General features: G+C 42.1%; 1 protein-coding gene across 1 annotated transcript in view; it reads right to left on the bottom strand.

Moving 5' to 3' along the window:
• LOC124573006 (odorant receptor Or1-like) overlaps nt 1–18,775 on the bottom strand; it is a 38,565-nt gene extending 19,790 nt beyond the window's left edge. The window contains exons 1-3 of the mRNA XM_047131134.1: nt 18,521–18,775; nt 12,298–12,447; nt 4,775–5,238 (exon numbers count right to left, since the gene is read on the bottom strand). Of these exons, the coding sequence (XP_046987090.1) occupies nt 4,775–5,238; nt 12,298–12,447; nt 18,521–18,775 (869 nt within the window). The remainder of the gene's footprint in view (nt 1–4,774; nt 5,239–12,297; nt 12,448–18,520) is intronic.
• Nucleotides 18,776–21,190: the final 2,415 nt, after the last annotated feature.

Genomic DNA, 21,190 nt, shown 5'->3' with positions numbered 1-21,190 from the left:
AGTATCAGCACCGTTTTCACATCACACTTACCTAAGATATAATAATTTTAATGAGACAAGTAGTATTAAAATTGTGTGTGTCTGTAGTGACAATGTGACTAAACAATACCGACTATGAAGTAATAAAGTTAATAGTGGTAGTATTTCTAAGTCTGCTTCTGCTGTTGCTAACAGTGATACTAGTAATAATAATAATAATAATAATAACAATGATTGTGGTACATAAAAAAGAATTTATAGGTCTACAAAAAAAGATTTTCTTGTATAATCAGTTCTGGAGAAAGGAAAGTTTAGGAGATTGCACTAGCTAAGAATACTGGAAAATGAAAAAGATCTGATTCGAGAGAAGGCTGTAGTAGGGTAAACAATGCATACAGGGGTAATGGTAATCATTGTCGTTGTATTAGTCGATATTTCCTTAACTGTCTTCTGAGGATCCAGTTCCCAGTTCTCTAATATAATGTGGCAGGTTGTTGTAGAGCCGGGTTCCTTCTATTGAGGCGGAATTCGAGGAAATGGCCGGACGATTGAGTGGGGCACAAAAAATTTTCCTCTGTTGGGAACATGTGTTCTGCCGTCTTGTTCAGAGAAGAGCGTTAGGTCTGAGAGAAGATAAGAGGGACTGCACGTTGGTAGGACAGCAGAGAAGGTAGATGATATGCCAATCTCTGCACTTGTCTGCACGCAGCCAGGACAGTTGTGCATACGATGGTGAAACATGATCATAGAGTGGAACATCACAGATACAATGAACACAGGTATTCGTAACCAATTCCACATTTCGTGAGCTTTCCTGCGTACGACTAGGACAACTGACAACGGAGATAGTTGTATGCATGCGGCACAGGTTAATGGACCGTTTTGATACTTGCCGTCATCATATGACACAAGTGCCACGACCTAAGTTGGATACAATAAGTCTGTTTCGTGGTCAGAGGATGTACATTGCTCATCACCTGCTGCCTGTTTCAGTGCGCAACTCTTTGTAAGAGTGCGGCAGAAGTGCATGATCTCTTGCAATACACTCACTGAGTCTGGTAGTCATCACCTTGAACGGTGACTACGAACTACACTGTTGTTATGTGCTGCATTCTGTGTGTGTCCATAACTAAATAAGTATGCATTCCGCATCATTGGTTCCCTATCTCCTTACAATCGGTTGTGGACCCACTATCAACTGCTTCAGATTCACTCAAAAGGCGTGACACCTTGTAAACCTACTTACCTATTTATCTGTAGCAGTGTTGGCCGTTTTAAGTATCTTGTGTAGTGTGTTCTTTGTTTAGTTTGCCACACGGATTCCTTGTCTGTTCATAATTTTTTTCTTCTTTGGGCTATTTAGTTGCCAAAAGTCAGAATCTACAATGTTTTCCTGTTTTCCATTTTGTGTATTTTGTGTGTGCCAACGCCACTGCCGCAGTGTAACCCGTCAGATCACCGAAGATAAGCGCTGTCGGGCTAGTCTAGCACTTGGATGGGAGACCATCCGGTATGATGAGAGCTGCTGGCAAGCGGGGTGCACTCAGCCCTTGTGAGACAAACTGAGGAGCTACATGATTGAGAAGTAGCGGCTCCGGTCTCGTAATTTGACATTGGGAAAGGAGGGCGGTGTGCTGGCCACATGTCCCTCCATATCCTCATCCAGTAACACCTATGCATTGAGGTTGACAGGGCGCCCGGTCGGTACCTTTCGGCCTTGATGGCCTGTTCGGGCGGAGTTTAGTGTAGTTTTAGTATTTCTTGTGTGCTCTGCTGTATGATTATCACTGATGTGTTATGCTGTATCGGTTGTGTTTCTGTTTTTTGGTTTAATTTATTTACTGCGTTTAATTTGTAACGATTATCTGTGGTAATCTGTCTAGCTACGTTTATCTATTGGTATTCTGTTCTGTCTGTGTAGGATGTACCTAAAGCTGACTCGTTTGTGAGCTATGGGATATTTAGAACAGTTGTGTATTATTTTGTGGGTTGATGACTGTTTTCTGTATAGTGAGAATATTTGCTAGGTTTTAACAGATGGTTTCCCAAGAAAACAATAAAAGATGTTGTTAATATGACATAAAAATCTGGATTAAAAGAGGAATCAGTAATGTGCAATTAGCAGGAAATTTTTTAGAATGGTTAGTTCAAGAAAGAAATAGGACTGAATACATATGGCAATGAACACTGTGCTGTCTTAAGAAAACATATTAAAAATCTTGGTATTCAACATGAATTTTCTCATCTTCAGTTTCATTGCCAGATCGCAAAGAGAATCTGACCTGCCTCTTCGTATTTTATATATCAAGGACTTCGTGAAATAACGAGCTGATAGGTTCTTTGCCGCCGGCAAGAGTCGGTCGTCCCGCCAATGACTGATTTTGCAGCTACTACAGCTTCCATCTAGAATACGACGGTGAGACTGAGCCGCAACTGAGAGTTAATGTATAAAGAAGCGAAAGCAATTTTATAACACTTCCGTCACTTCATGTTTCACTTTGAAGACTTGCATTTCGAATCAGTGAACAATCTTCTTACAACTCCAACCACAGGCGTGACGTGTTCCCTTCTGTTTTCAGTTAACATCATGATAATCACTGGACACTTTGCAACTGCAATTAATTCACTTAAATGACTAAAAGCATCTTTCCCTCAACCCCCAATGTTACATAAGCCAAAGTCTTATTATTGTTAACGTTGGCACCGTTTGTCTTCTTTTTGTTGATAATTTTGTCGTAAAAGTAAAGTAGTTGTGATTCATGTCTCATTTAATAGTAACAAGTTTCCTCGTTCATAATTTTGGAGGCTACCGTAATCTTAAGACATATTGCACCTTACAGTTCATTTAAACCTGGTAGACATTGCAACTGATTTACAGCAAAGGTACTGTCACTGAAATTAGATAAAACACGATACATGAAATTATGTCTGGCACAAGAACCGACGATATCGCCATAAGTAATGCTTTAGGTAAATTAATAAATGAAACAGACTATTCTAATTTCTTGGAGATTTATGTTGATAAGAACTTAAACGTGAAGTCTGATGTTAGAGGTCCTCTTAAATTTTCAAGTAGTGCATCGATTGAGTTATGGGTAGTCTCATTAATTACAGTCAAGAAGCTGGACTTTTTATTTTATTTTATTTTATTTGCCGTTTTCGTTCCACCTTGTAACTCATCCCGTTTTTCACCAACTACAGTAATACGCCACGAATGAAGAACTCTTTTTCTTACAATAAATAATTATGACATCACATCCTGGGATAACTTGTTACTTATGAAGAATGTGTTTGTTGCACTGAGGCGTGCAAAAAGGATAATATTTGGTGCCGCTTTACGACTTCCTGTGCGCAACTGTTTAAACATTTGAGACTGCTGACAGCGGCTTCAGATTGCATTTACTGTATTCCATAGATGACAGTAAACAATCCTAAAGAGTTAAAGAAACCAAGAAGCTCATAAATGTAATACTAGAAGAATAAAAATGTTAGTATATCTGTATTTCAGCCATAATGTATACGGATATGAGCGGTATTTAGTGATTAAAATATTTGACCTCTTACCCAGGGATTTAAAGAATTTAAGAAATCATAAAATTATCTTCAGATTCGTACTGAAATCAGAAATACTTCACAGTTCTTTCCAAACCATGCAAGAATTTCTGAATGTGGTATAGTGATATAGGAACGTGTATTTAAACGAAGGAGAGACAGATGGACTATTAAGTGTAAAGTAATCAATGTATGTGAGAAAGAAAATAATTGAGAGAAGGAGATAGAGAGAACGTGAATACAGTGCACTAAGTCACTGTGTGTGTGTAAAACACTCCTTAAAAAAATTAAGTAATTGGTCAAATATTGCCTTCTTGTTCATTGAAAAAAGCGCACTCTAATTGTAAAACTGACTCGGTCTAGTTGATGACCAGAAGCCACGATTATGATCCATTGAACATGCAGATATGCAGCTAACTCAGTGACTAACTGCATTTCCAATCATCAGAGTACGATTTGTTAAAGTTCCCTTTGTATATCCCAGTATTCATAAAATGAGACGAACCCATAAGTTTACGTACACTGGACTATAAGTACCCCTTCTGTCTTTACTCTTGTCTGTTATGTAGACCAACTGGAGAATTGTATTATAACTAAAAACTGTAATCAATAAACGTTGCATCTATAGAGGAGAGTAATGGTGTTCAAAAATTGCCTTTTTTCAATACATTGAAGGTGTACAACACTATCAGCAAAATTTACCATTTTGGCTTATTAATTAGTTAGTTAGAAGTTTAATACTGTATTAATATTAAATCACTACTGCCCCATACCCTGCAGGCTATGTAGAGTGAAATCCATTACCAATCTTGTTTGTCCCTATAGAAGCAAGTCGGCACGTCTTCGGACGTAATTACCTAATCAAATGATTACGGATACATCTCTGTCCTAGGTATTTATAGGAAGGTGAGGGTGTTGTAAATAAGGCATTCGTTACCGTATGTACCAAATATGAATACAACATATTCGAAGTTAGTTGGCGATCATGTACATCACATATCGTTAGCAAAATGTTTCCCACATACATAAATACATGTGAATTTTATCCATAGTGGATGCTGTCGAACTCCGTGAGTGTTTCTTTATGGGGTTGTAGAAAAATATCCGCTACCAGTCACAATAATAAATATATGTAAGCTAATATAGTGCCGTTTTCTGTATATTTTGTTCATTATACTGCCAGGTGCGTCATTTTAACACCTTAAGAACAGTCAGATGTGTTCAATTGTATTTTGATGCTAACCTGAGAATTGCCTGATGATGAAGAACATTCTTCACTAGCTTAGAGAACATTTCATCTGAAGCGATGTCTGAGGATTCGTCTACAGGTGGAGTTGAGTGACAAACACCGGTTGCCATCAACGACCGCTCGCTCCTGACTCCATATAGATAATCATGCGGCGCTGTATCCTTCAGATGGAAATTATGCATTGTTGAAATGCTTTGATCTAAGACTTCTATCTCGGCTGCAACGAACATCATGAGGCGAACAAAGAAAACATCCAGACACAGCGTGGCCTCCGCCGTTATCGTCAGACAGGTGGCTTGGATGATGAAGAGCAGTTCATACGTCGGCGACGCGTGTGTGTCTGCAGGTAGCCAGAGTGGCAGCGGCAGCTGTCGCTGGTCCTGCTGACCAGCTGTCAGGGCGCCATTGGAAAGCAGTGGAGACGCCACCCAACACATCAGCGCAGGCACAGTCATCACCTGCAAAGTAGGATAAACGTCACAGGCCTTATCTTCTGTTACTATTCTGTTGTTAGGAATGAATGAATATAAATAGCCGGCCGGGGTGGCCGAGCGGTCTAGGCACTTCAGTCTGGAACCGCGCAACCGCTACGGTCGCAGGTTCGAATCTTGCCTCGCATATGGATGTGTGTGATGTCCTTAGGTTAGTTAGGTTTAAGTAGTTCTAGGGGACTGATGACCTTAGCTGTTAAGTCCCATAGTGCTCATAGCCATTTTTTTGAATATAAATAACAAGTTGTGCACCGGTAATATTTTGGAACTAACATGGTTGCAATACGGTTTTAATTAATGAAGTAGTATCGTTTCGAATCTGTTCATCTGATTATTACACTGATATTCCAAAACAGAAACCGCAGTTCTTTTCCTTATTAAAGTTGATTTCTGTTCTGAGAGATTTACATATCTTTTTGTGGACACTCACTAGCGCAGAATTACACTTTACGATGTAGGAAATTACCCACCAACAATTACTAAAGTTTCCAGATGGAGGAGCCAAGTCGAAAGTACTGTATCATAAGGCGCTGGGCGTTAGCAACTCTATATCGCAATAAAAGAAGCTACAGAGCGGTTCAACATGTTGTCATGAATAAGGTTGGAGGATGCTTTTGGGTCTTTTTAATCATATTAAGGGATGATATGAATTACATACTCAACGAACATTACAATGCATTTTGTGCAAACAGCGTTATATTTGCAACTAATGTTTGCGGAGGAAACGCAATAACCAGAGAGGGTACGGCGATCTCTACTTTCGAACAGATATCGCAAGCCGAATTGCACATATGAACACTACTGTTACCTTTGTATCGCTTTCGTTTATTTGCGCCATTTTGTCTTCTGGAAAAGGACGGTGAGTCTCAATAATATCGCACGTGACTTTAGGAAAAGTTTGAGCGGTGCCGCGAATATTGAAGAAAAACTAGCTTCGATGGATAACACCACTCGAACTATCTTTAAGAACTACAAGGCTTCCCCCGTTATTTGTGTAGAGACGTGTGCATACCGTAGGTTTTCAAGAGGACAGGACGTGCATTAGAAATAAGAGCCACCATCTCCTGAAGCAGCCTCATAGGCAGAGAACAGTTAACAGAGCTGATTTCTTGGAAGGGATCAAACCGCTAAAAGAATTCTCTATGATTTCTTATCTGATACTGAGAATAAAGAAAGCACTTCATGGCTATTCAAAGAAGAAATATGCCTACGTACTCTACGAAAGTTATTTGGTGTAGTGCAACGGCCAGATTGTGCTGCTGTCCGCCGTCTCTACCCGGGAACTAGGTGTCTGCGTTGTCCTCATCATTTCATCATCATCATCATATGTGACAGTGGCAAAATTGGACTGAGAAAAAATTGGGACTTTCTATTGGCGCTGATGACAGCGCAGTTGAGCGACCCACAAATCAAACATCACGATCAGAGTGTGCTGTCATCTCAGGTGCTTGCAGGTCCTGAGTCAAAACACATCAGAACGGTTTCTGAAACTGGCAAATACTACGATAGACCACATGCTATTAGGGGATATAATGGTCTTGCGTGTGACCAAACACTACGGTCAGTACTCCAGGTACTTACAATAAGTGTCTCATTTAACTCTGGAGAAAGACTCAGTACTAAGAAGCAGGGATTGTATGGAGTTTCAAGAGCAGTACCACATACGTTTTTAATTATTTTCTATGTGTTCTAGAGTCTGTGCGAAGTAAGGTATTTTCGTTTCTCACTAATACGTGAGTAAACGTTTTGTGCAGATTTTGATGAACATAACGATTACGTACGTGACAGACCGATATGCGACCCACCTTGTGAGTAACAAAAAGTTATTTGCAAAACATGCAAATCGGCGCCAGTGAACAAGTTAACTGGGTTGTAACATCGTTTAGTTCCGGTACCTTAAGAAAATCAAAATTTTTCTCGTGTGAGGTTTCGAAAAATTCGTTATTTATCTACTTTAAACCACCTAGTTTTACAGTATTTGCAAAGTATCTTCTTTCTGAACGACTCACCCTACGTCTGTTATCTAACGGTTATCACATTCTACGAAACCCATTGTTCTCATGACTGACATATTTATTTTATTTTACTGACAAGCTGTTCTTTTTCTCGCCACAGTTGCTACGTAATGTAAGTGAGGGCATCATCATTCTTTGAATTGTGTAATCTTTATTCAATGTTTCATTGTATTTCAGTTGGTGAATCGTGTTTTCTGAGGCGCCCATGGGTGATCAGTCCAACATTTGCATAAATGAGCATGTAACGTCAGCTATAAAACCGCATTACAAAGGTCGCTGTACCAGTCAAAGATTGTTAATCTATCGTTAATCCTTGTCTGGTTCACCTCTCCGTCTGGCGACGTGGCGCACTGCGTGTTCAGCTATACAGTAGTGGCAATCAGTAGAAAGGCAGGGTTCCACGAAAATAATACTACAATATCTGAAGCATACACGTAACGAATTTACTATGAAAATGAAATTTCGTGTGGCGACGGCCTCCCGGCGGGTTCACCGGATCGCCTGGTGCAAGTCTTTTGAGATGACGCCACTTCGGCGACTTGCACGTCGATGAGGATGAAATGAAGATGAAGAAGACGACAGAACCACCCAGTCCCTGAGCGGAGAAAAATGTCCTACCCAGCTGGGAACCGAATCCGACATATGTCGTTATGCTCGATTTCATACTACTGCATATGCACACATCAAAAAAGGTTTACATCACCTCGCTTCCGAGAGTTCCAGAACCTGTACGAAAATTGGAATAGAAAGCAACATAAACATCATGTCCGCAGTTTTCCTTGTTCATGAAAACCACACATTGTATGTTGTACAACCATACAACGAGACCTACAGAGTTGATGGTCAAGACTGCTGTACACACTGGTACATCTAATACACAGCAGCACGTCCTCTTGCGTTGGTGCATGCCTGTACTCGTCGTGGCATACTATCCACAAGCTCATCAATGCACTGTTGGTCCAAATCGTCCCATCCTCAGCGGTGATTCGGCGTGGATCCCGCAGTGGTTGTCGGATCACGTCGTCCATAAACAGCCCTATTGAATCTATACCAGGCATGTTCGATAAGATTCATGTCTGGAGAACAATCTAGTCGAGCGATGTCGTTATCCTGGAGGAATTCTTCACAAAATGTGCACGATGGGAACGCGAATTGTCGACCACGAAGACGAATGCCTCGACAATATGCTGTCAATATGGTTGCACTATCGGTCGAAGGATGGCATTCACACATCGTACAGCCATTACGGCGCCTTCCATTGCAACCAGCGGCATACGTCGGTCCCACATAATGCCTCCCCGAAACATCACGGTACCTCCACCTTGCGGCTCTCGCTGGACAGTGTGTCCAAGGCGTTCAGTCTGACCGGGTTGCCTCCAACACGTCTCCGACGACTGTCTGAGGGCATATGCGACACTTATCGGTGAAGAGAACTTGATGCCAATCTTGTGCGGTCCATTTGGCATGTTTTTGGGCCCATCTGTACGGCCCTGCATGGTGTGTTTGCAAAGATGGACCTCGTCATGGACGTCGGGAGTGAAGTTGCAGCCTATTGGGTACAGTTTGAGTCGCAACACGACGTCCTGTGGCTGAACGAAAACCATTATTCAACATGGTTGCGTTGCTGTCAGGGTTCCACAGAGGCATAATCCGTAGGTAGAGGTCATCCACTGCAGCAGTAGCCCTTGGGCGGGCCGGCCGGTGTGGCCGGGCGGTTCTAGGCGCTACAGTCCGGAACCGCGCTGCTGCTACGGTCGCAGGTTCGAATCCTGCCTCTGGAATGACTGTGTGTGATGTCCTTAGGTTAGTTAGGTTTAAGTAGTTATAAGTTCTAGGGGACTGATGACCCATAGTGCTGAGAGCCATTTTGAACCCTTGGGCGGCCTGAGCGAGGTATTTAATCGACTGTTCCTGTTTCTCTGTGTCTCCTCTATGTCCGAACAACATCGCTTTGGTTCACTCCGAGACGCCTGGACACTTCCCTTGTTGAGAATCCTTCCTGGCACAAAGTAACAACGAGGACGCGCCAGAACAGCGGTATTGACCGTCTAGGCATGCTTCAACTACAGGCAACAGGAACCGTGTACCTCCTTCCTGATGGAATGACTGGAACTGACCGGCTGTCGTACCCTCTCCGTCTAATAGGCGTTGCTCATGCGTGATTGTTTACATTGGGTTTAGTGACATATCTGAACAGTCAATGGGACTATGTCTGTGATACAATATCCACAGTCAATGTCTATCTTCTTGAGTTCAGGGACTCGAGGTAATGTAAAACGTTTTTTCATGGGTGTATATTGTGAACAATTATTCCTAACGATAATGTTAGTTTCCCGACAAATATCCATTCCTTTATTCTGATTTCCACTACAGCAGAAGATTAATTTAGTCCTTTGTATTTAACTTTCAGATTATGCGTTTTTCTATATCTAAGAAAGGGGTTTTATATTTTTAAGTTATAATTTTTATTTACGGTTTAGCAGTTCGTAGCCTACTGCCTCCTCGCATATGCACTCCAGTACCATTTCTTTAAGGCTCAGTTTTCACAATTTCTGTAATGCAGAAGTCTATACTATAGAAATAAAGTTTCCTCTGGAACTTGCATAGCACTCAGGTTCAGTTTTCTCAGTTTCTGTAATGTAGAGTGTTATAGCAATAATGTTTCCTCCGCAGGCTGCCTAGCACACCATTCGAATGTCATACCCAGATTAAAAACCTGTTACATGTTTGCCACCTCGCGTCAGTTCCGTTAACTGGGCTCTGACGGCAGTCACGGAAGTCAAAACCTGTTAGTAAACAAAGCAAACACAGCAAGACAGATTTTGGTTCAAAAAATGGCTCTGAGCACTATGGGACTTAACATCTTAGGTCATCAGTCCCCTAGAACTTAGAACTACTTAAACCTAACTAACCTAAGGACATCAGACACATCCATGCCCGAGGCAGGATTCGAACCGACCGTAGCAGTCCCGCTGTTCCAGACTGTAGCGCCTAGAACAGCATGGCCACCGCGGCCGGCCTATCATGTTACTATCATAACGTTATACCAGACAGGGCCGAATAGTCTAATCGACGGAAAAACCAATAATAATACGTAAAAATGTCTCTATCTCTACGGCGCAACTCTTGGACTACACATTTACATGAACATCACTAATACACTTCTCAAACTGAGACCTATAGTTGTTTAGCAAATTCCCAGATTTCCGATACTGACCGCTTATGTGAGGACACTGAAACAAATTCCCAAACCGTTCTAGGTTCAGCAACTAAGTGCTCCATTCAGTACTATGTTTTAATGTATGTTGTAGTTTCGTACGAGAATTTTCTATAAAAATGTTTAGCTGAAAATTTAGAGTCGCTTCAAACGTCTAAAGTCACACGAAAGATTTGTTACTGAGCTATTGTTTTCCAGATATTGTTAAAAAAGGAAATCTGATTAAGGCCTACGGCAAATCATCTTTCTGGGTTACTTCATGTTATCCAAATGTTTCACTCAAAAGAAGGGCATTTGCACTTCTTCAGCATGTTTCGTATTCCAGTAGTTTGACGTCTTATAACGTTCTGCAACTGCAAAACTCTGGTCAGGAGATACTGAGTGAACTTTTTGTGTCGCCTGTACAACTGTGTCATTTTTTTTCTTTTAAGAGATGTTCTGAGAAGAGGTGCTTGGCTTTCGGTACACAATGAGACAGTTAAGCAGTTATCAAAGAAGAGGTTTATCGAAGTTCTTGCAACGACGATCCCTGAACTAATTTCAAAACTAAGATCTGAATATCTGCGTAATTCGAATTTAACGAAGCTGAATCTCAGCCTTATGATCGCAGATAACAGAAGAGGCCTTTGCCCAAGATTGTAGTTCGAGTGTGTGCTACTAAACGAAAGCGTCCGCAGCTCGTGGTCTAGTGGCTAGCGTTGCTGCCTCTGGACGACAGGGTCCTGGGTTCGATTCCCGGCCGGGTTGGAGATTTTCACTGCCCGGGTACTGGCTATTTGTGTTGTCCTCATCATCACCATCATTCGTGACAGTGACTAAATTGGGTTGCGTAAAAATTTGACTGTGAAAAAATTGGGACTTGCTATGGGCACTGATGACCGCGCTTGAGCGTCCTACAAATCAAAAATCATCATCATAATCGAACGCCATTTGAAGTCCGTAACTGGCATACGGTCAGGATTCGGATACCGTGCAACGCATTTACATCGCGTTGGAATTCTACATTTTGGAAACTGTAATTACTATTATTATTATTACTACAAGGTTAATTAATGAGCCTCTATATTAAGGGCCTCCTTCTCGCGTATCCCGAAATGGAGCACTATTCAATTGACGAGGTCATTACAAGAACGTCGTGGTCTCCTGTTATGTCAGACAGGTGATCTAAGGTCTAAGTTCTAAGCCGGAGCCGCGACTGCGTGGAGAAGTAACTGGTAGATGTAGGTAACTGTTGCAAATAAAGCATTTTTGATTTTCACAGTGGTTTCCATTTCGCGACCGATTGAAATTTACTTCCCGAATAGCTCTCGTGAATACGAGTGCGTAATATGACCATATTATTTTCATACTTTCGCTACTACATGTGCCCAACGTTGTAGCTTGTTAGATATATTTGCGTAATTGAATGAAATGTCTTTATACATTAGTTAAACAATAGCAAATACTGGCAGCTAGAGTGATGTGCGTGGCTGCCTTTTAAAATGAGTAAGAAGAACAGTCTGAAGAAGAACGACAGCAGTTACAGGAAAGAACTGCCAGGAACCAAATACCCTAAAATTTTTATTACATCCACACGAAGGATAAAATTACGTTGCAAACTGGTTTTCACGGTACTTGTAGCAAAAGCCATTGAAAGGATCAGGTGATACTGTTTTCTTGTTAACGGTATTGACATAATAGTTTAAAAGGATTCCATACTAGCCATTTTCAGATAGCAAACAAACAGCGAAGTTTTGTATGACTTAAATATAAATAATTTACATAAGATGCCGAAGAGCAAAGCAAAACACACACCTGGAAGTATCGGTGCAGTCTATCCACTATTCTTGTATAACGGTTGCGGATGCAATCACTGCTGTCGCCGCTGCCATACTGTCTCCTTGTATCGCTCAGTAGGCGAACCAGATCACGTAGAGTTCCCCCTTCTCCAATCAAGAGAGCAACCTGAAAGAAATGCAAGGAAGTTGTTAAACTCCGTCGGCCTGTTATACCATCACCTCAACTGCCTGCATACACGCTTGTAACAAAGTAAGCGGTGAAGGAGCTATTAACGAGGAAGAGGGCTTTATTCAGACACATTACCTAGCATATTAAGCTATCTTGTATATTTACTAGTATATTAGCAAGTCAAGATCTAGAACCGCTATGTTACTGAGACGTTATCGCGAAGACTGGCAACTAGCACAAGTTCCGTCCTCCCCAAGGGAATTTTTTCTTCGGCCATCAGGCTGGTTTAGCAGCAGCCGGCCGTGCGTTTCTGTCTTCAGCCTTCCTTTTGAGAGTAGAGTGGTATAGCTGGTTCATCTGGTGCCATTCAAGATCTGTTTGATGTATTGTAGTCTCGATCTGCGTTTTGCATTCTTCCTTTCTACTGTTGCTTCAGCGTAACTTCTGATGACGATCCTGTCTCAGCAGACGACCAACCCATGTGTCCCTTTAGTCTTCGATTACTTTCAGGAGACAAGGATTCTCTTCGTCCACTCTATGGAGCATGTCTTCGTTTGATATCGTGTCTATGTAGAAAATATTGAACATTCTATAGCAGCTTTACATCTTGAAGGATGTTATTTTATGTTTTTCTGCTTCTCCGGTTGTCAATGTTTCACATCCGTACACCAAGCGAGGTGGCGCAGTGCTTAGCACACTGGACTCGCATTCGGGAGGACGACGGTTCAATCCCGTCTCCGGCCATCCTGATTTAGGTTTTCCGTGATTTCCCTAAATCGCTTCAGGCAAATGCCGGGATGGTTCCTTTGAAAGGGCACGGCCGATTTCCTTCCCCATCCTTCCCTCACCCGAGCTTGCGCTCCGTCTCTAATGACCTCGTTGTCGACGGGACGTTAAACACTAATATCCTCCTCCTCCACATCCGTACAGCAGTATACTACAAACAAACGTCTCTATGTGGTCTTCCCTGAGATGTTTACCGATGCTGCTGGATGTGAAAAGGCTCCTACTCTTGTTAAAAGCAGCTTTTGCCTACTAGATCCGGCTTATAATTTCTTTCCTATTAGTTCATTTGTACAATAGATTAACCCAAGCAGACAGAAACTCTAACTATGAAACTCGGCTCTCCTGACAATGCTGCTATATAAACCGTGGCACTATATCACAGTTAACCATATGGCTGAGCTGAGATGCTTACATCCTGATATTAACTGCAAATAGGAAAAAAGGATAAGTAAGAATAAGATAAACGTATAGCATAGTTTTAACAGCGTTGAAGCGATTGAAGTAACAGGTAAATATACACTGAGTAATGCAGATAATAATAATGATAATAATAACTAAGTAGTACACTACGAGAAGATTTATACTTATTTTCCTAATTTTCTTGTGCGTCAGGAGATGTACTGGTGATAATGTGCACAATCACCACCACGTACATTTCCAATGAGACTTTGTAGGTTGTTTATTTATTGTCAATTAATAAAATCACTCTTTGGAAATACACAAGCTCTGCTGACACTATTAGTTGTAATAACAAGAGATTTTCATCAGCCTTGTCATTTAGTGTCTTACTAAGTGTCTACGGTTTCAATTCATCGTATGAGTAAATTTTCGAAAATAGCACTTGCTAATTTAGTGTGGTATTCCAGTATTTTCGATTTCAGCGGCAAATGTCTATGACGGGAGCGCTGGTAACAAATACGTTTCTTCTTGTGTAAGCTGGCAATTGTTAACTGATGTAAGCCACTATACACAAATTTATGTTGAATTTATAATTATAAATTTATCTATGAGTTGTGTTTGTTATATGACACAGTGTCTAATAACTACACCATCTTTTGTAAATATGCTAACAACAAGAACAAGACATTCGTATTTGATTAGTTTTGTGCCGTAGAATGACTATATGACAATACACACATGATGAGAATGACGGAACCTTATATTATCTGTGATCTTGAGCATTCAGTTTGGTATGAATCTCTAACGTTCCGCAGTAGCGTCTCCAAACGTCTCCAAACGTCGTTATATAGCACCAGAGAACGTCTGGATACCTTCATTACTAATCAGTTTTTACGCGGTTAGTGCTTGACAGCATGAAGCGTGAGACGTTGGTTCGTTTGCCCAGTCAGCAGTGTATGCTACCGGTTTTCGGTGACCACAACTGCAACTGACAGATATTCGCCCATCAATGTCGTATCATCACTCCTCCAGAAGCACTACACTTCGCTACTCAGCAATCCAGCCACGGGGTTCACTTGCCTATTGCACTGTGGGGCGTTCCTGATTGCCACTGCATGATACAGTGTTTCTTCCACAACGTTGATACCGTGTTCCAAGATGACAGGGACCCTTTTCACACAACTCGCACCGTCCAGTACTGGTTTCATGAGAGCGAGGATGAGTTGTCGCCAGTCTCCTGGCCACAAAAGTCACCAGATTGCAATATTGTTGAGCAATGCTGATCTACTGTGGAAAGAAGGGATCGTGATCGCAATACACCTTCGATATAATTACATAAACTTGCTACTGTTTTACAGGAAGAATAATATAAGATTCCAAAGAAAACCGTACAAGACCTGAAATTATCCATTCCGAGAAGGTTGGAAACTGCTTTGAATCACAACTGAATTCCTACGCTTTGTTACGCAAACTAATTTGTTGTGTTTTTGGTGTTTCCACTCTTTTGTCCACCGCCTGTGTACAATACTCTAGACATCTACGTATTTACTCTGCAAATCACACTTAACTGCCTGGCAGAGAGTTCGTCGAACCACCTCCACAATAATTCTCTGTATTATTCCTCTCTTGAAAAGCGCGCAAAAAAAAAAAAAAAAAAAAAAAATCAACACCTATGCGTGCGAGCTGCGATCTCCCTTATTTTATTATCATGGTCCTTTCTCCCTGCAAAGAAAGTTTCCCGCAATCGGAGGGGAAAGTTGGTGAAGAAATTTTGTGACAAGATCCTGCCGCAGCAAGAAACGCCTTTGTTTTACTGATGTCCATCCCAAATCCTGTATCACGCCCGTGACACTCTCTCCCCTATTTCTCGATAGTATAAAACGCCCGACCCTTGTTTGAACTTTCTCAATGTACTCCGTTAACCCTATCTGGTTAAGTATCCCACATCGCGTAGCAGACAGATAAGCGTAATGTAGGCATTCTCTGTAGTAGTTCTGTTACATTTTCCGAGCGTTCTGACAAAAAACGCAGTCTTTGGTCATCCTTCCCCACAAAATTTTCTATATGTTCTTTCCAATTCGAGTTGCTCGTAATTGCTAATCCTAGATATTTAATTGAATTTACGGCTTTTAGATTTGATTGATTTATCATGTGGCCAAAATTTAATGAATTCCTTTTAGTACTCGTGGGCATCACCTCACACGTTTCTTGAAACAGGGTGGTCGGAAATTCCCGTTACAAACTTCTAGGTCATGTAGAGGGTAGTGAGTGCATAACATTTTGAATGGGAACCCATGTCCGGAAATGTACCGTTTCCATTCTACGACAGTTTCAATGCAGATGATTATCTCATCCAAACCCACGTGAGGAATATACTTATTCGTGATCCAGTACAATTGTAGCAATCCATTTGAAAAGAATACTGACTCTTTCCGTTATTACTTACGCATTTTCATTACAACTTATACTTTATGGTTTACATTAGCCGACAACAACAAGACCCAGCATCTACGGCACCAGCTGCAACGTACCGATGCGTTACAACAGCGGCTCGATGTGGCGACCACCAACGTTGTTACACACATAGTACTTCGGTCGCATGTTCTGGTACACTGTCTCCATCCCACCTGGTGTCTCTTCAGTGTCTTGTGCAGGGGTCAGAACTCGTGCTAGCAGATCTTCCTCTGTCTCTACAGGTGTCTCACAAATTAGGCTCTTCTTACGACCCCACAAGACGTAGCCCAGAGGGATTAAATCCGGCCATCGTGGCGGCCACGCGGTTGGACCACCACGGCCTATCCATCTTTCGCATACCGTCTGTTGAGATGTCTCCGGACAGCCAGTGAAAAGTGAGGTGGTGTTCCATCATGCTGTCGTAGAACGGAAACGATACGATTCCGGACGTGGGTTCCTATTCAAAATGTTCTGTACTCACAACCCACTACAAGTCCTAGACGTTTGTAACGGGAATTTCCGGCCACCCTGTATAGGGTCAATTGCAAATTTCCGCACCTTGTAGATATCTTTCCTAAATCGATTTTCAATTTGTTTTTACCTTGTGATGGCTTTAAAAGACGTTAAACAACAGTATCACCTACAAACAACACAAGACGCATGCTGAGATTGTCTCCTAAATCGTTTATATAGAAAAAGAACAGCAGAGGACATATAAATCGCCAGAAATCCCTGCTATTTTACTCGTTTACTTTCCATCAATTACTACAAACTGTGAACTCTCTGATAGAAAATCACGAATCAAGTTCCATAACTGAGACGATATTCCACAAGCAAGCAATTTCACTACAAGCCGCTTGTCAGGTACGGTGTCAAAATCCTTCTGGAAATCTCGAATACGGATCAGTGTGAAATCCTTTGACGATAACAGTGAACACAGTGGTAGTAAAGCGCTAGTTGTGTTCCATAAGAAAGATGTTTTGTAAATCCGTGTTTTCTATGTGTCAATAGACCATTCTCTTCGAGGTCATTCATAATGTTCGAACACAATATATGTTCCAAGAACCTGCCGAATATGGATTTAGCCATATGAGCCTATAATTTAGTTGATTACTCATAGTACGTTTCTTGAATATTGGTGTTTCCCGATAAGCTTTCCAGGCTTTGGGTATGGATCTTTCTACAAGTGAGCAGTTATATATAATTGTTAAGCACGGGGCTATTTCATCAGCCTATTGTGAAAGAATAATCTGTACTGGAAGACATGATTTTATTAAGAGATTGAAGTTGCTTCACTACTTCAACGACATGTGCTTCTAAGTTACTCATATTGACATCTGTTCTTGATTCAAATTCTGTAATATTTACTTCGTCTTCTTTGGTGAAGAAATTCCAGAATGCTGTGTTTAGTAACCCTACTTTAGAAGCACTGTCATTGACGTGTTTCCATTGCTCTTACGTGGAGAAGGCATTGATTGCGTCTTGCCGCTTGCGTACTTTACACATGGCCAGAATCTTTTTTTATCTGCTGCCAGGTTTCGAGACAAAGTTTCATGGTGGAAACTATTATAAGCATCCCGCATTGATGTCCGTGCTAAATTTCGAGCTTCCGTTATATATCGTGGTATATTATTGCCATACTAAAGGAACTACTGGTCACCAACGTATGGTATATTCGAATACATAATAGATAACGTGAGAAATTTGTTCCTAAATGAAGCGTTACCCATTTCTTCATCGAGCCTTCCATTTCATCGCTGCATAGGACCATCGTATGTTCTCCGGTTCCGCATAAACAGCTGCATGGTCTGTAAGAGACTAAATATCATTGATCACCTCTTTTCATGACCCGAATCTTTACATACCAATCTGCGAGAATGCTGATATTTCCGGTTATACAAGAAAGTCGTCACTGAGACTGTGTGAACATCGCCGCTTTACCTACTACTTAGGTTACTGTTGTTATAATGTTCCTACACTCCCACTAAGACTGAATTTATTCTGGTAATTCTTTCTGAGAGTTGCAGTTTTGTATTACATTACAAATGCCAGAGAATGACTGACACAATAAGCGTTATGACAGACTTAATCTTTCAGTTGGGCTTAAGCGGGTGGCTCATCTGGCAGAATAACGCTTGAGAACGTGAGAGGTCTGTTTTAGAATCCCAATTTGAGGTACAATAACTGCATTTATAACTACTCTTCCGATCACGTGGTAATTCGATGACATACAGAATATGTTAGAATAGCAACGCGATGGAGTGGGGACACAGTGTTCTGGTGAAGCCTCGCCGATTACGCTCGTACTCCACCACTGGTAATTAACTGATCAGCACTAAAATATAGGAAATAATTCATTTCAGCAGTGTTCTCCTAAGATAACTGTCTCTTTTTGCAGAGATATCGTTCTATGAAACCCTATAAGCCTCACCTTAATCAGAGATCCGGAGCAAATAATAAACATGTAGCTGCAGAGCACCAATTCCTCGAGTTCTTCTGGAAAATCTGCACACAGTCTGAGAGCAGCTCCAGCAGGAACTACAGCGATCGAGGCCAGAGTTACCGACGCAATCAGAACTCCAGGTAAGTTCCCGCCGCCTTGCTGCTGTCTCCAAAGTCCCAAAACACGCAGCACTAGCGCCTCTGGACCCAGTAGTTGACCAGAGGCACCTTTTCTATGTTCCATGTTTCTGCAAAGACGAACGAACTTTTCATACCCAAAACGATAAAACGTAGTTGAACTTCAGCGACAAAGTTATTTTTCGTTCCTTATTACTTAAATGTGAGAGGAAGTCGTTATACTTCAGTTATTGCCATGACTTGGAGTTGGTCTTTCACTAGATACTCACCCTCCATTGTAATGTTGCAGTGGATGATAAACAAAGGAGTCGTGCTGTGAGAACAAATGGGACCCTAGACCACCACCACTCCTGGATTTTGCGCCGTATGTCGTGCTTCAGTGCGATTGGCATCGCCCCATTGTCCAGGACATCTCTGGTCATCGGCGCTCATTTTGAAGCGGGACTCATCACCGAAGATAATTCTACACCATTGAGATTCCAAGCCAAAGACATGTCTAGAGACACCTTTAACACCGGTCTGCGTTGGCATTTCTTTTCATAGCAGAACGCCTTTGGTACACAGGACCGTTACAGCACAACGACAGGTTAACGATTCTCTTTACACTGTTTTGTTGCCCTTCATGGCAAGCCATCCTGGGCTTATCTTTCAGCAAGGTAAGGCCCGTCCACACACTGCGAGACTTTCTACTGCTTGTCTTCATGCCTGCCAAACTCCACCTTTGCCAGCAAGGTCATTGGATTTCTTCCGAACTGAAAAAGTGAGGAGCATTATAGAAAAGGGGCTCCAATCAGCTCAGGATTTCAATGATATAATGCACCAATTGGACAGAATTTGGCATGACACCCCATAGGACGATATACAACACCTCTATAAATCAACTCCAAACTAAATAATTGCTTACATAAGGATCACAGGAATGGACCAGTGCACTACTGACTTGCTGAATTTGTGAAATTTGTTCTTTTGGATCACCCAGCTTTTGTCAAACTGTAATGATTTATTTGTCTGTGGATGTACATCAGATCTACGAATTTCCATTCCATCTGGATATTTCCTTCGTGTTGTGTGATCTTGTACATTTTTTATTGAGTATGTTGTAGTACCATCTTACCATCTTCCCTAGCTCCAGCAAGGCGTGTCAGCAGGCTGTCTGCCAAGCTCAGCTGCCAGTGCCAGAAGAGTGCTGAGCTGTCGTTGTGAAAGCCTGTTGTCAGGCAGTGAGGCTAGTGTGGTTGCCACACTGTGCGCCTTGATATTGGGTGGCTTGGCCCTGTACGCGAGTACAAGAGGCGGTTTCTCATAATAACTCGAAGGTGAGCAAGTATAGGTATTAGCCACATACCCAACACTATCAGGTATCAGCTCCTGCACACTAGCCAGAGACCCAGAAGTGAGAAGTAGCTGCTGCCTCTAATATCTGCTTGTCTATGAACCATGCCCAGCCCCAATGCTTCTGTGACTCGAACTGACGTCTTCCCATTGGTTCGAGAGCTTTCGAAAGGTGCCTCCTCCACCTGACACACTTAGAGCTGCTGGCTAGCGCACACAGAAGTCTGATGCCTCTGTGCGTCTGACAGCATCAGATCCCACGTAGCTGCGCTCTCGCTGAGGAGCTGGCACCGCTCACTTGCAGTGGCCACGTTTCTAGTCGCCTCGTGATGGCGTGTGCTTCACTAGGCAACTGCTGTCGCCCAGGGTCGTGCACATGCGCTGGAACACTATCTACATCGCCTGTATCAATTGTGCTGACAAAACGCGTTGTAACTGCTGCATTTATGATCCCACGGTGACGGAGGAACTGTTTCTTTGTACCTGCTGGCCAGTCAACCATTCTGCAAAATCATCTACGCATTTAACAAGGTCAGCAATGCTCGCTCCATCCTAACCTGTAACACTATCTTCAGACAGAATGGGAAGTCATCTGGGGACGTCTTAATTCACATGATGAATTGTGGAAGCGTATCTGAGATCCACCCATTAACCGTGGACCTGACGGAGGGGTATCTGTTGAGAGGCCACACGAACGTGTAGCTCCTGAAGAGGTCAGCAGCCTTTTCAGTAAGTGCAGGGGCAACATTCTGGATGATTGACTGATCTGGCCTTAACATTAACCAAAACGGGTTTGCTGTGGTGGTACTGTGAATGGCCGAAAGAAAGGGGAAACTACAGCCGTAACTTTTCCCGAGGGCATGCAGCTTTACTGTATGCTTAAGTGATGAAGGCGTTCTCTTGGGTAAAATATTCTGGAGGTAAAAAAGTCCCCATTCGGATATCCGGGCAGGGACTACTCAGGATCACGTCGTTATCATGGGAAACAAAACTGGCGTTATACGGATTGGAGCGTGGAGTGTCAGAACGCTGAATCGGGAAGGAGGGTTAGAAAATTTAAAAAGGGGAATAGATATGTTAAAATTAGATGTAATGGAAATTAGTGAAGTTCGGTGGCTGGAGGAACAAGACGTCTGGTCAGGTGAATATAGGGTTATGAATACAAGATCAACTAAGAGCAATGCAAAGG

Source organism: Schistocerca americana, chromosome 1 (assembly GCF_021461395.2).
Source record: "Schistocerca americana isolate TAMUIC-IGC-003095 chromosome 1, iqSchAmer2.1, whole genome shotgun sequence".
NCBI lineage: Eukaryota > Metazoa > Arthropoda > Insecta > Orthoptera > Acrididae > Schistocerca > Schistocerca americana.
The sequence above is the reverse complement of the archived record's forward strand: the minus strand, read 5'-3'. Positions and strand labels throughout refer to the sequence as shown.